At 30.7% G+C, this 16,355-nt stretch overlaps 1 protein-coding gene across 5 annotated transcripts in view; it reads left to right on the top strand.

The window, feature by feature from the left end:
• LOC132726261 (suppressor of lurcher protein 1-like) overlaps nucleotides 1–16,355 on the top strand; it is a 60,337-nt gene that overhangs the window by 29,344 nt on the left and 14,638 nt on the right. For 3 of the 5 annotated variants that reach the window (XM_060711543.1, XM_060711542.1, XM_060711545.1), the window contains exons 3-5: nucleotides 11,094–11,166; nucleotides 14,167–14,214; nucleotides 15,233–15,428. In XM_060711543.1, the coding sequence (XP_060567526.1) occupies nucleotides 11,094–11,166; nucleotides 14,167–14,214; nucleotides 15,233–15,428 (317 nt within the window). The remainder of the gene's footprint in view (nucleotides 1–11,093; nucleotides 11,167–14,166; nucleotides 14,215–15,232; nucleotides 15,429–16,355) is intronic. The other 2 variants (XM_060711544.1, XM_060711546.1) reach the window with 1 other exon arrangement.

The raw sequence follows: 16,355 nt of genomic DNA, 5'->3' as shown, positions 1-16,355 counted from the left end.
ATTGACAGTAATTTCTCGCCAAAATTCAGATTAATCAAGTTCGGTTTCATTTCGATATTTGACAATAAAACGCAATCAGATTCAAGAACTTCCGAAATGTAGTGCATGTTTTCAAACAAAACAATCTAATTATCGTCTTCCGTTTTAACAACTTTGTGTCCCTTACACAATTACACGTCATAAATTGCATTGGAAATAACAATACCTAGCAGTCATTAGATTTTTTGTAGGATATTATTTTTTCTCTGAATTCATTCCACACATTTTCGAAAAACACTTAACATATTCAGAAATTAGAAGTTTTCTTCTAACATGTTAAACGTATGATTTAAACAATTGACAGAACATTTTAATTTTACTACATAGTTAATAGTTCATAGTAAATATCTCTCTGGGAATATATTCAAACATTAAATTACAGTTTTATTATATAATAAACTATACGTAATTGGATAACTAGGAATCATTTGTTACACATGTAATACTTAAAGCTACACGCACCAGAATTTAATACTTTACAACTATATTTTGCACTGTTCAATAAAGTGGTTTATAAAACTCTCAAATAAACATTTTATTGCTGATGCTTCAAAGATCATTTACAGCTCTAACAAGTTGAAAGAATGGTATTTTATAAGACTTTGTCTTCCATTCTAATCCTGTTTTGAAAGAATATTTGTAATGCTTCTTAAATAGCGTAAACTGTAACAGGTTACATATATCCTGAGTAATAAAATATGTTTAAACTTCCAACTTCAACAAAGCGAAGATACAACAAGAATGAAATGATTTTTTGTAAGAAAAACTAATCTTTTCTCTGTATAAGGAAATGATTGTTAGAGTGATCCAGAAGTAGTCGTATGACACCTTTGTGTAGTTACTGTATACGTTTTCTGTATATTTTTCTTTTGTGAAATATTCAATTTCAAAATTTTCATTTTCTGTATCGGTTTTTAATGTCAATATATTGCAAAAAATCAATTAAAAACAAGAATGAACTTACTTAATTACCACTTTTTACTGAAGGGGATTTTTTCAGGTGTACCGTAAGTTCAAAGTATGTGACAATTAAATTTTCCAGACAAAGATCAGCCGGCACATCTATTGAGTCAGCATAAATTTTGAAATTTTTATTGAAAGGATAACTTTTTTTCCAAATTGAATGATGGGCACGTCCTTTGAAGTTTTTTTAACGTGGTAAATGGTTTGTCAACAACTGTTTTCTACGAATATTTTTATTTAGAAAATGACCGAAAGTTCAGTTTTGACAGTGGTTGGATACTTGCTATAACTGAAAATGATTAGCTTTTACCACTGGCATAGAGCTAGGCCAGCCAACACTTCAGTATATCACAATAAGGGTTGTCTGTAGCACAATATATCGCAACACGGGTTTCACCATACACATTTACCCTAAGCCTGCTGGAACCGAAAGCGCAAGCCTTAAGTGCAAATTTAAAGCCAGACCAGCTTTCACATCCATGTAGTCTGACCAACCATTGGCTTATATATTCTGCTCACAAAGACAAATGAATCACTCTCTGTCGTAATGTCTAATATAATTTAATAACATTGGCAAATTTGATGATTTAATATCTTCATTTCTATACTTAACAGTATTAAATGTTTTGATCTACATGTGACTTGAATATCAATGTAAAAAGATACAGTGAATAAATTAGAAAAAAAAACGTATTTGCAAGTAATTTCTATCTGCTAAGTGGAAGACTTGTCTGCATAAAACATTTTAGTAAAAGCTTAGGCTTGATTAAAAATCCGGTTCAATCACGATGCATTTGTTATGGATCAATCCTTTCTATCTGAATTAATGTGAGGATAGTCTGATGTCGACCAGTGTCGTCTGCTTTCTGTTACTGACCGGCGTTAATGTCCATCATTTGCCACAATATACATTTACCATTGTGTTCAGAGAATAGATATTTTCCAATGGATATAGCAAAGGCCATGATGTAAAACCTAAACAATATTTAGCTTACTTAGTTGTCGAAAATGTACCAGGAATCTTGTTCCATTATTATAAATGTGGAGATATTTTGTAGTGTCACACAAAACATAAGCAGATCTAGACGTGTTTGATGGAAACTTTGCTTTGTTTGTTTTCTAATATATGTATATGATCAACATTCGTGTCATCCTTTGTAACCCAACTGATGTAACGAATTGGTTTATTAATATATACATTCACAGACCTAGCAATAGCTTAATCTATATATTCAAAACGTGCTAATCTTAAGAAGAAAGAAAGGAAGTGCTATCCCATTGGTAAAAGTGGCTGTGTCTCAACATAAGCTCGGGGACAGTCTAGTTCTAGAAAACGAACCTTTGCATACTAACTAAAAATTAGCTGCAAAACAAAAATGTTTTAAATCAGGTATGAAAAACTGGTATTAAATTAACTTATCAAAATATTTTAAATTGCGTATAAATATTTTTGTTTGCTTTAACATAGTTCTAAAAATATTCTTTAATATAAATCCACCAGTATATTTTATATACATTTGTTTTATTCAAAATGTAAGGACGCTCTTGGCAGCAGTCGAGGTAAACGATATTATATTAAAATAAATTGTTGAACAGCTAGACAGATAGATGGTTATAATGATATGAGTAGACGTATTCTCAAAGTTTGAGTTGGCAATCATTTTTTCAGGCATTGGTTCATAAAGAATATTTGTTGTTTCTGAAACTATTTATTTGTTTGTCAAACATTAAAACTTGCAAAAGGAGTTGCCTAATATCATTTATTCAATACAAAAAGTCACATTTGCGAGAACGAATTTTAAGAAACTCCACAAACATGTACAGGATATCCTAATGTTTTCCATAGAATTATCAGTGTTTTATTTTGGACTTTATTGAGGAAATGAAATGCAAGTTATCACAAATCAAAACTGTAATGCAACTTAAAAAAGGTAAATATATTTTATAAAATTGGACTCGACATGACACATTAAAATCATTTTATTTCTTTTTTTTTTCAAATGTTACTGAATGATATCTTTAATGGTTGCCAAATTTTGAATTAAGTTGATAGTGTCAGCTTAAAAATAACTGACGAGATACAAGATAAATGTCTAACGTTGCCTTAGTGACATTGTGCATCTCAATTAATCTCAGAACGCGTCTTACTTCCAGACAGGATTCTGCTACAGCGACGCTTGTTTTGCCTTGTCACATGGTTCGTGTTATAAAGTGTTGCAGAACTTTGATTGTTTTGATACGACATTGAAATTAGCCATCTGGGAAACATCAAACAATCCCTGAACGATTTTCTTCTACTTCGATGTTTATAGTTTTGTACAAACAACTTATTTGCTTTAACTATGATTTGCTTAACAAACTTGAAGCAAGTCATGAACGAATGATTTAGTATTGCTACTAAAAAGATGAATGAACACTTTAAGTTCAAACTCACTCTGGACAGAATCTTTATCCAACTGTCTCATTTCTCACAAGTATTTTAACGTGGCATCTATTCAGTTGCACAATTGCTTTTCAAATTCAAGCTTGCGATTGGAACACTTAATTACATTGTACATGCTTGATTGCTTTAATTTGATTTAAAAGGAGATAACATTTTGGTTAGTTAGCGTCTTGTCACAGCTGACAATTTAACAATTATCTTCCAGGCACTATACGTTACATTATTTCAGTGGAATTCATCCTCAACATTAGTGAAGTAGCATATCAGTTTCAATAGAACAATTTAATTATTGATTAACGAGAAACCTAGTTGAAATTTAATATTTTCGAAACCCACCAGTAAATGATAACAACATAATGTTTTTACTATGCTCTGTTGCATGTTATTTATGTATTTTACTACCGTAATTAAAATTATGAGAAACATTTAAATCGACGTTTAGCTAAAGGGCATGAAACAGTTAGGACATTTTAAATAAATAAAAAGCTTTATTTAATTGTTAGAAAATTTCAAAAACCAGTCAAAAGACTTAGGCTGTTTTATTGCACTTTATTACCGATGATGAATATTGTATTTTATATTCATATTACGAAAAACGAACAAACACAACCGTTCAATTGTCAGTTCACTGGTGTCATAATATTGATGATATTTGCCACAGAAGATGAATAACAGAACCTGATATCAATCTTATACTGGTCTCCTGTTCAATGTCAGATATATGACATTCTTTCTGAACATTTAGGAAGTGGTCTTATATTTTTTGTATTCTCTGGTTTTCTGTGAGACACGTACGCTAATAAAATGCCACCCATTCGACGTAGAGTAACAAAACAATACAACAATTCTTAATTAGTTAATATAAAAAGCTTTAGTCGCGACATTTATAACTTTAATATAAGATACAAGATCTGAAAAATAGTTTACACACCAATTAACATTTTTTCTATTAGTTCACTTTCTATATGTACATGTTTTGTGGAACTGTACACTAAATCTCATTTCATCCTGGCCTAGTTTTTCTTCTGTAAACAGTTTATTATTAATATAATAAGATTTATTGGTATTCCCATCATGTACCGTGTTATTCCAAATCTTTTGTTATCACAATATCTTTCGTTTATCTGCGGCATTATTAAGAAGACAGAATCAATCATGGTACATTTGGTTAGAATCATTCCATTCTATTAGAATCAATCTCTGGATTGTCTGAGGTCACCCATTGTCGTCTCGGATCTATATAGGTCTAACCTTTATGTCCATCAACCGCTTTATTGTACATTTAGCCTTGAGTGCATCAGCGGTTTGGCGGTAATCTGTAATAACTTTGTTATCTTGTTCTTTTGCTGTGGCACTCTATAAGTAAAACGTGATTATTGTATGATTCCGACGTTACAATCCATTGATGATATAACGATGATAAAACATTATTAAATGATTTTTTAATTAATGTTTTTTCGCTTTTTTTTCAAAGAATTAAACCAAAGTTATATGCATACATTTCCTTTCTTCGCTTATTTACATGAAACTGTTATATGAATATTAAATATAAAGAACAGAACAAGATATTCAAACACCTAGAAAAAACTGTAGCCTAAAATAAGCGAATAAAGTAAATTTCAAATATAGCAATAAGGATAGATAATTATTCGAAAAACTCAATCAGATACAACGATGCCAATATAAAAATGCATAAAATCCATTTGTTTATTCATAATGAAATTGTTCAATTGATATTTGAATAAAGTTTATCATCAAATTTTCTCAGTTAGTAAGTTTCACAATTAAAGTACATTGAGACGTTTGCATCCTTTAACATTTTGCGCAGACGAATATCACGATAACCATTAGTTAAACATTTACATTGACACACGAGTTGTGTACACCCAAAAGTAAAATATAAATTATCTTGATCATTAAGTTAAGTTCAAGAATACAATTCAATTAAGAAAATTATACATTCTGAGCGCAGACATCCAGAACAGAGCTTCTTTATACATCCATAATTATTTTGCAATGCGCCTATTTACTAAGTAAATTGTAATTTGACATCCAGACGAACTGACCGCGCTGTAAATCATTTCTGATGTGATAGGTTTATCACGTGACTAATTCCTTGATAATTTGGGCAAGTGTGTTTGTTTCTTGGAGTCTGGAGTCTGCGAAAAAGGCGACAGCAAGGTTCATTGACTCAAACTAATATACTGTTGTCTGATGTCCTTACCTTTGCCAGAAGGCTATTCTATGTTTCAGACAGATGCAAATTAGTTTATGCTTTATTAATGTATTTCAAATGACTTTACATCAAGTTTTTGACTTTTAAATAGGATTTTTAGAGAAAAAAGTGAGATGAATCACTAGAACATCTGTTTCTTTTTAAATAAAGGTCTGTATAAAATTTTGGGGACTTATGTAATAACTTTAGCAAGTTCTTTTAATATTTAATGCTTGCAAATACCTCAAACTGCTTCTTATGGCTATACAATATGATGGTTATAAATCAGAATAATGTAAGTAAGACTGTAGAAATGCGGTACAATTGATTTCCTTTATATATTACTAATTTCAGCAACCGTTTCAAGCAGGGAGACCTGATATGTCAATCAGTCCTTAAACAAACCAGTTAAATTTGATCGCATACATTTGTTTGTGCATTGATGGAAAACGTTATATTTTATTTTTTTTAAATCTAATTCAAATATTCTTAAATTACATTAGATATACGTTAGACATGAACATATCTAGAACAAACGGAATTTAAATCTGGCTCAAAACAAGTGTCCTTGATTGGTGATTCGGCGGATATGAAATAAGAAAATTTGCTTACTGTCAAAGAAGTTTTGTTACCTTTTCTTGGAATAAAAAATGCACAAGTCTAGCTTCTGTCATATTACTAGAAATTATGTGTCTGTGAGTCCTAAAATATTTTATTAGAATTCATAAGTCATCTTTCTGTCCAGACATGTTTTGTAAATTACTGCTCACATTTTATGTCGAAAAGGGTACAATTTAACTTGCATATGATTGGGCTTAATATTATATTAATATAGTTATTAAATTAACAATAAAGACATCTGATCGATTTACAAATGTATTCAGTTCAATTACATCTGTAAAAATCTTTCACCGAATTTAATTTTGCTTTGAATGTTTGTGTTTTAAGCTTGTTACGCAACGTGAGTCATCGCTTTTAGTCATTTCTTTTTTTTTGTTGATTTGATTTGTGCAAAAGAAAATGTGGCATTTTAGGAAATAAAAAAAGACATCCGTTAACAAAAATTGAAGTTCTATACTTCATTGTTTACTTTAACGCTTTTCTTTTAATTTTACATTCCGAAAGTATTTCGACGATTTCTCGTTGATTAAAAATGACATTCAACAATTGAAAGGAATAAAATATAAAAACTGATGTTAATCAAAACAAGAAAGAACCATGCTGCGTATTCGAAGAAATTGGAAAGTACTTCTTAGAAATTGTGTAACGTAAATCATTGATTATGAAGGAGCTGAATCGCAAATGTAATGTGATGTAGTTGAATTTGTGTAACTTTAAATATCATGTTGATTCGTTTAATTGATTACTTGAGATTACTTTGCCATTTTGCATTCTCGTTCATTTTTTCCCAAAGTTTTGTGCGTTATATCGTAAAATTTAAACAATTACACTTTAATCTGTTTGATTTATAACCGGTATTACAAAGTTTACTTTTTCAATTCGACATTTTGTTCAAATGATTCGGAACAGAAAATCAATTACATGTCTTTTTTCTCTCTAAGATATGTAATAAAGCTGTTGCGCTCGAGATGTGCCTGTCTTCATATTTCATTTACAAAAGTGCTGGAACTGACATTCGAATGCAGAAGGCACGCCGAAATAATGGAAGATTCAATCAACCTAAATGGAAATGTTTACGACATATTAAGAAAAACAAGTCACGCATTACGACCAAAGACTGAAGCGAAATCTCGTCTTGACGTTTCCTATTGCTTCTGTAATACATTATCAAAGTCAACTGAAGAAAGATTGATTGTGTATTTCGCTACTTTATCGTTATTAAGCCGGATAAAAAACGTTATTTTTGTCATTACTTAAGAAATGTTAAGAGCTGAATGGCCACTGGAAAACGCAATGACGGTTTAAAGAACGTGAGGAATTTAACAAAAAACTGTCTGATGGAAGCCACATATATGAGAGATTTCAGCATAGCTTTATTTTATAGGACTTCCTGATCTTAATGAAACAAGCCATGTTTATAATCTAAAAAAATCAACAAATATTTATGAGAGATGCGTAGCACGATTTTTACGGACTTCTTTAAGAAGTATATTCTGCTAATAGTGAGCATTAACTTATTCTTCATGAATCTCGTGGAAGCAGGTGCTTATTCCTATTCGCAAATATATGTCTAAGGTTACACTTCCTGTGGATTTTGATCTCAGCTGCTATTATCAGATTTAGTGACGCGACTTAACTTCCGAAACAGCGCTTGGTCCAAAATATCTAAAATTTATTTAAAGAAACTTTGATGTCTGATTAGTGAATTCGCTTCCTTTCAAAAAATATACAATTTGCTACACTGAGAATATAAATGTGTCTCTTGGGTCATATAATAAGAAAATATAATCTTTTTATAACTAAAGTCTACATATTTTTTATTATCATGAATTTAAACAGTCGATTTAATCTACAAAATATGTCGAATTCTTTACTATCGTATTCGAAAATTGGCAAATAAAATGGAAAGACGCAAGTAAATATTTCATAGCTATACATGTACTCTTAAGACAATAGTAACGCTTTCAAATGTTTATGAATGTTACATGAACTGTAATTACATTTAGTGTTACACTGTTGTACATTCTTTTAAGTATTTAATATTATACATGTTCTATGACTAATTCACATTAAGTCTAACTTGTTGGTCTGCATTATTTTTTTTTCAATGCTAAATTGATATTTCCTGAAGCCAGTTTCCAGCCAACTAACGTCAGAGGAGTTCTTGTCTCGGAATGACAGAACATATAATTGTTGTTGTAGTCACGAATATCATGTAGAGAAACGCCTTGATTATAACTGTCAGGGAACATGCTACATTAACTAACATCATTGTTATCCTTACTTTCTTGTTTTCAATATTTCTTAACGCACATGTTCAAACTTAAGCATTACTTTTTCCCCAAGCTCTTCAAAAGAAATAATTTTTGCAACGTTTCCTTTTTTTAATGAGTCTGTATTGGATTTTATTTATTTTTACGCTCTCGTAGGCTGTGTGGATTTGTGAAAAATAACATTTAGATTTGACACATTTTAAAAATTGGTTCTCATATCTTCATTTTTACAAAACTATTAAAATCTAACATTACTCATTCTGTTTTCTTACGGTCTCTGTTCTAGGAACATTCGGCTATATTTATTACTGGTAACCAGAAGAGAGAAACATTAAAGCGTCAAATTATTTACACATTAACTATACATGTTAATACATATACTTAAGGGATTTTTCATTTGTTCGTGAGAAACTTTGCCGATTACTTATTCCAAAGCATTCTTAATGCTATCTGGAGGAGTGTTTTCAATTTCCTATTACTTCTGATGTTTGTCTCACTAAATTGTGTTCCTGCGGCTACACTTTATTCAATTTGTGTCAATATATTGTTCTTCTCCGCCAGTATTACTGCACCAGACTTCCACCATATATAGAACTGTCTCTGAGGAACCCTGCAATAAACTTGCATATACAGTAATTATAACATTGTTTACGTCAGTTTAATGCATACTTCTTACGTACTTTTGAATGTTTTTTCAAGCGTTGTATTAAAGATTAACGCTAGTTTTCGGAATTCAGTATCAATTCGATAATAAAAACTGGCGAATGTTATCAAAACACTGGACCAGCCTCAACACTCAAATGGACTACATGCATTTCAAACAAATATCTCCGTAAGCAGGTGTGTGTACTAAAAGAATGGACATCAAAATGAACCATGCATTACTTTCACATCGTATCCGTTGTCTTTCATAAACGTTTTATTCTAAAACAGTTCAATGCACTTATATCAGTTCATTATAAATGATAGAAAATACGTTGTTGAATAATAGTAAGGGCCTATTTTTGTCTGCGTTTTTATCTTGAAACTTTTTGGGTCAGCTCAATTTAACGCGATAAATTGCATTCTTATGTCATCATTCGGATCCTGCATACACATATTCATACATGTATATTTTTAATTTGTCTTCATAATTTTTTGTGTTTAATGATAAAAACATTCATACATACACCTGTATTCGTTGACCTCACATGCCAAGCATATACTTCCCTTTATCTGTATAGTAGCGTCACGTGACGTAGGGATATGAATAGACTGTAGAATGGAGGAGATGTTTAGAATTACGTCAATCAAAACCTATTTTTAATAGCATAATGGAATGGATATTTTGTGTGATGACAAATAATATTGCAACAGCCGAAAATCGGTACTTTTGTTTCAGAAGAGGGAAATGGCCAGTTCACTATGTGTTTAACTCTCTAGAAAATGTTAATGATCTTTTATGATCACTCCAGTTATGTTGATGATAATTATAATTTGACCCTCGAATAGCGCTTCAGTAACATTAATGATAATTATAACCTGATTCTCAAAAGGGCTGCAATTACGTTGAGAATTTGTTGACGCCGGGTATGATCAGTTCATATCAGATGAGCGTTCCTCGACACGCAATATTGTTTTTCATTGTGAACACAGACCTAGACATGTTTACACAGTTTCTTCTTTTATTTATTAATATTTGTCTTAGGCTGCTGCAATGGGTTGATAATGTGTCTGGTATAGGTTATTTTTGATGTATTAGCGGCGTGTTATGTACATTTAACATCAAAATAAATACAGAAAACTCACCACGTGTAGGGGCCACCACCTGCGTTCTCAGTCTAGGTTGACATTTTCGTATTTAAAACATATCTTCCCTGACTCTTTGCGATGGAGGATGTAAAGTTGAGCTTGCTATGATTGTAATACAATATACAGACTAGAAATAGCTTTCACCTTTTCATTTTGCAAGTCATTTAATAAATCCAAATGAACCTTTCTATTCTTAATATTCATTTTCCTACAGTATAGTAAAATAGAGACATGTATAGTATTCCCATTAGTATTACACTGTAGGCTACTTGGGGAACTGGTTATTATTTTATATTCGTCCACAGAGAGGAAACAGAAAGCCATACATATGTAAATATTTAGCCTTATTATAATATGATATCCTATCTGGTATTGTAATGTAAATTTCATCATCAGATGAATCCGTTGCATATGAACATAATGTTAAGTTATTGTACACACACTGTTAGGTGTTTATATAGACTTCGTATGTTGTTTGCAAGAAACGCCAATGATTTAACATGTTATGCCTATTTGACAAGTTATTCCTGGTATGTAAGTAACATGTATAATAAATTGAATTACTAATACTGTACTTTTATATCTGCTTTTATGTTAAATTAATTATCAATTAGAAAAACTAGTCATATGTTGTCCATAAAGTAAACATACAATAAAAACGTTATTCAGTTTTCAACATTTTTAACTATTAGGATGTTTATAACGTGATAATGATAAAGGTTTGAAATATAAGCCATTTCTTTTTCAGATGGTGTATTGGTATGAAAGTTTGTTTCTGTACATCGTTTCCTTTCTGGTACAAACACAAGGTATAGATCCATGTAAGTATATAATTATTATTTCCTAAATATGATCATGTATATAAATGTTTCCAGGGCTTGGATAACGATTTAATATATATTTTGTGTTTTGTATGAGAATATGGGGTGTCCGTACTGTCATGACCTGAAAGGGCTGGGCTCATTGACCCTCATTTAGCCTAGAATACATGCATGGAAAATATGGAATTTCGTCGGAGAATATGTAGAAACTGTTGAAAGTGCAATTTTAAGTACAATTTTAAGTAAGTTATGTTGACAAAAAAAAAACGTAGTGTAAGGAATATCTTAGAAATCAAAGTGTCTTTTTAGACATTGCACATTACTCTTGATAGTGATACTAACCGCCATATCCGACATTATTTGATGCAATCAACATATATAGTATATCTTTTATATCCTGGGAGAATCAAAAGATTTAAATAAGGTTGATATGTTGTTTCCTTTGAAGTATGGTATTATTTTGTAAAAAAAGTATACTTATTAAAGCTTTAAAGTAAAGGACATTCATCCATTTATATTTTCAAATTATTTTCAACTTAAGAAAAAGAGGTAAAATATTGGCATTCCCAAGTATTTAACTTTGCTATTAGCAGGAATTTATATAGAAGACGTTCGTTGCCAAAATTCCAGACATGTAAAGTGTTCTTTTTAAATATTACTTTTGAAAAATGCGATCTTGGATGCCTACTATTTTTATTGTAGCACATAATATGCCTCTTAATCGAATTTTTAATTGACGGTTCCCGCCTTTATGTAACAAGTTTACATATAGATTGTAACAACTTACCTAACATGGAAAACAACAACATATTGACGAGTGCATTTTCAAAAGTAGTTTTCAAAAGGAACACTTTAAATGAACGCTCTCCAAAATTATGTATGCATTTAATTACAAAGTAGTCATATGTGTGTCAATGCGGGCTTTTTAAATGATAATATAAAAATGAACAAGACGTTTGTCATAAATGTCTCGAGGGAATATGTTTTACTCGATGTCACTGTTCCTGGCTAAGTTTATACAGAGTATCAATGCTGATTGGATGTCAATGAAATATATATAATATCTTTCTCACTGTAAACATTATCATATTTGCATATATTTGCATACCATGCTTTTTGGGGGAATCGGGGGAGACATTTGTTTTCCTTGGTAGCATGATTAGTTGTTTATATATTGTTATACAATGGTACAAATGATCTAGTATAACTAACGCATTGTTACCCAAATGATACAAACGGAATAGACATTTTAACGGTCACTCAAAATAAACTTTGTCATTCAATGCGATTTAAATGAAAATTGTAACATGGCACCTTCTGTATTTTGTACACGGGTAAATTTTTGACACTAAAGCCATGTAAAAATCAATATCGATGCTTTAAAGCGCAACGTTCAACACTGGAATATTTAGTTTTGACGATAAACATGATCTTTATAAAAACATTGACCTCACCATTTATACCTTATGGAATAGCAATAATAATTCTGCGGTTGGCAGTAATATTGCATTTATTGAAATATCTGGTAGATCATCTGCATATTTATAGAGTAATTCGAGGTTGATGCACATAAAAGCATTAATCAAAGCTTGTCTGCACATGAAAGAATAAATGAAATATTCCATTGAGCATTGCAATCAAAATCAACAGACCTAAAATGTTTACTTAATATGGACGTTTCCATATTTTGTCTGTGCAACAAGTGGAGATTGAAATAATATTTTATCCGGTATATTATCAAATGTTTTGCCTTATAAATACAGAATAATGCATTTGATCCTTTGATAGAATCCCTAGTGGGAGGAAAATATCCCTTAGATCATTTTGAAACTCAAAAACACATTATTGATCAGTTAGGATGCTTGTTTGTGTTCTGGTGCCTTCAGATGTTTTTGTGAGTTTGAATTGGTATAACACATTATAAATCACATCACTAGACAGGCCATTATTTGTCTGTACTCCAGGAAATGAAGACAAATAGGCGTGTTTGTTTTAAATTTATCATCCTCCTCAGTTTGCCCATACTTGTTAATATTTTTTATATGAATGATCTGAAATGGTTTCCTAAACTGGGAAACAGATTCCAAATTTTAAGATGAATTCAGAAAACTTTTCCTTTTACACTTGTTTTTGTAGTAACTTGGGAATGTAGTCGGGTTAAAGTATTTAAATTTTAGAAATAATCAGTTTCCTATGAGAACTGAAATGATGGGTTTCCTCTGAAATAACGATGCTTCACAAAAATTAGTTATGCTAATCTTGTAATAAAGCTTTCGTGTTTCGGTTTGAAAAACATATTTAATGTTTATTATTTTTGTCATCATCATCATCATCATTATTTTCATTATCATTTTATTATTATCTATTGTTATTGAAATCATTCTTTATATAGGATTGGATTATTTTTCTTCTTGAAAACAAAATCATCTGTACGTGAAGATTTCCTTTTCTTCAACGGTGACAGTAATGAGTTCATTAAGCCGGAAAGTAATCCTGAATTTAGATCAAAGAAAAAAAGCACTTTAAAAAAATGTTTCTATATTTTATGCTTATTATAATGTTTTAGGTTTTTTGTGCTGTCTGATTGTCATAAAAATGATTCCTTAAACTGATTCAATGTTGTTATTTATGTCATCTTCAATGAAATCGTTTCGTGATTTCAATCGTTGAACCCTCTCCTTTGCGGATCTAAAATTTCTTTGTATGGGCATATCGACTTTCGGTTTTTGAAAAGTCAAAGTACATTAAAATTGCCAAAATGAATAGCCAATGAAAGGCACTGAAAGAAAATTAAGTGAACATTTGTTTTAACTGCATTGTACAATACATGTGTAGATTTATATATTAATTTAATATATCAATGACAGACTTAGTCGCTACCTAATGAAGGATTTACTGCAACTGTATGGATAATTTTAACCTTGAAATGTTAATAGATTTGTATCAATATGTGTGTAAATAACATGTATTTAATATGAAATGACGACCATTTATTTGCAGCATCGGACGCTTGTCTAAACATTGAAAGTGATTACAATCAACCTAAAGGTAACATAACGGAGGAAAAGGACCATTTGAAGATTATCTTCTCTGCTTACTTTGCATATTTTTGCTCTGTAGTTCATATACTTATTCTGAAATGTATAACATATTTAGACAAAACATTTAAATACATTGTGACCTGGTGATATTATTTTATATAGATTTACTTGTGTATGGACAATCAAAATTACTATTTGAAATTTAATTTTTAAAAGTTAAATATTTACACAACACAAAAGTGACAGATTTTAAGCGAGATAAAACTGAATTATCATTTTTGCATTTTTTTTATCTTAAACATACTCGATATTGATTTATGAATAGTATAAAGGTTGGCAATTCAAAAAAAAATTGTTAAAGGCTCTTAGTTATTTACAAATACAAAGTCTATTCTTTTACGCTTTAATGCAATGAAACAAAAGTGACATCCATTTTCTTTTAACGTGTAATGAAAGTTTTTGTACACATGCGAATACAGAATGACAATGTTTCAATAAACAATCTAAAAATGTAATAGATATTTCGACAGGCAGATGTATTTCCTTTGATTTATAACGGGAATATATTCTTATGTGTTATACAAATATAGGAAGGAAATTTATAAAGCTCGTATTTCGATTATTTCGATACTGGTTATAAATGGCCTTATAATGCTGTCAAACACAAGATGTATGAGGAGACACAAAGTCCTTGTTTTAATAGCTTTTTGTGTGTGTTAATACTGCATGCAAGTGATACTCTGAGTTTCCTCATATTGTCTAAGTAAGAAATCACATTTTAAAGGTGTTGAAACATTGCCATGTTCTACATAAAACAAGCGCGTTGGCGTAAAATGATATATTTATACACTTTTTGAATTTAAGTATAAGGAAACTCCGATAAGATAGATTATAGAAAGTAAATATTGTGCAGAATCATTCCTTATTTTGTCAGTATTCATTAATTGTGAAATCCAAGTAGGAATTGACGTAGAGAATCAATATTGTTTATTAATTTTGACATTGCTTTTTGTTGATTCTTTCAGCGTGTGAGTGTGTCACTTTCCAAAGTTACGGACTATCTACTGGCCAATTTCATTCTCCAGACTACCCGATTCCGTACCAAAGAGGGATTAACTGTATCCTGTACAACTTTGTCGGTGACGTCAACGAAATTGTTGAAATCAAATTTTTAGATATGGATCTCAAAGGCCCAGTACCGATTGGTCTTAGTCAAACACAGTAAGTATGAGCTTTTTAAATAGTGAGGTCTTTATAACATCGACTCTAGCATTGGATTTAAGTATTTTGTTCTTGTTTTATGAAACAACAAACCATCTTCATTAAACAAGTACAATATATTTGATATAGTACCGGTGTCTTTCAATCAAAGCAATCATTATCAGTTGTATCGTCGCGCTTTTAATTATAAAATTAGTGATTAAATGAAGTAAAATCCTAAAAATTGAAGTAATAGGATACAAGGATTATGAAATATACATTACTTAAATAAGACATTTTTCTTTAACCATTTAAATATTTAGAGAAAAATAAGAAAGACCTTGCTAGAATCCATAATCGTTGTTTTTTCGGTGGCTGCATTCCGTTTACGTCGTCTTCTATTATACACTCTGTATAATATAAAGTAAAGAATATGTCGTTTACTAGTCTTGCAACTTAATGACTACTACTACTAGTTTGTGCATTTAGTGTCGAAGATTGCTTGAAACTGCTTATACCGTTGCTAGTGACAATTAGGGATGATTTACATTACATCTTACAAACTCTATATAAACTAATAGCAAACACACAGAGTCCCTACAGGACACTCATTCAGCAACACTGAAACTGAAACAGGTTCACTCTGTTCAAATGAGTCATTTCTTGGACGGTAGTGGTATATGTTATCTACCTCCGCGCCTACAGCACGCACCGGCTAATGCTATTCTTCAGTTTTTAGCTACTTGTGATTTTCAATCCTCTCCAAGCAATTCCTCTTTCTATAATCCCTGTATTTAAATCTGTACTTGTCTGTCAATTCTGATTGAGAGAAATAGTATGAACGATAAGATGTAATATTTTAATTCGCTAAAGTTTCTTTTAAATGTTAACATTATTTCAGGACAAACAGAAAAGTTGCTTTAATCTTTACGTTTTAATGTCTACATA

This window comes from Ruditapes philippinarum, unplaced genomic scaffold, assembly GCF_026571515.1.
Source record: "Ruditapes philippinarum isolate M1 unplaced genomic scaffold, ASM2657151v2 ctg2126_1_1_1_1, whole genome shotgun sequence".
Classification (NCBI taxonomy): Eukaryota; Metazoa; Mollusca; class Bivalvia; order Venerida; family Veneridae; genus Ruditapes; species Ruditapes philippinarum.
The sequence above is the reverse complement of the archived record's forward strand: the minus strand, read 5'-3'. Positions and strand labels throughout refer to the sequence as shown.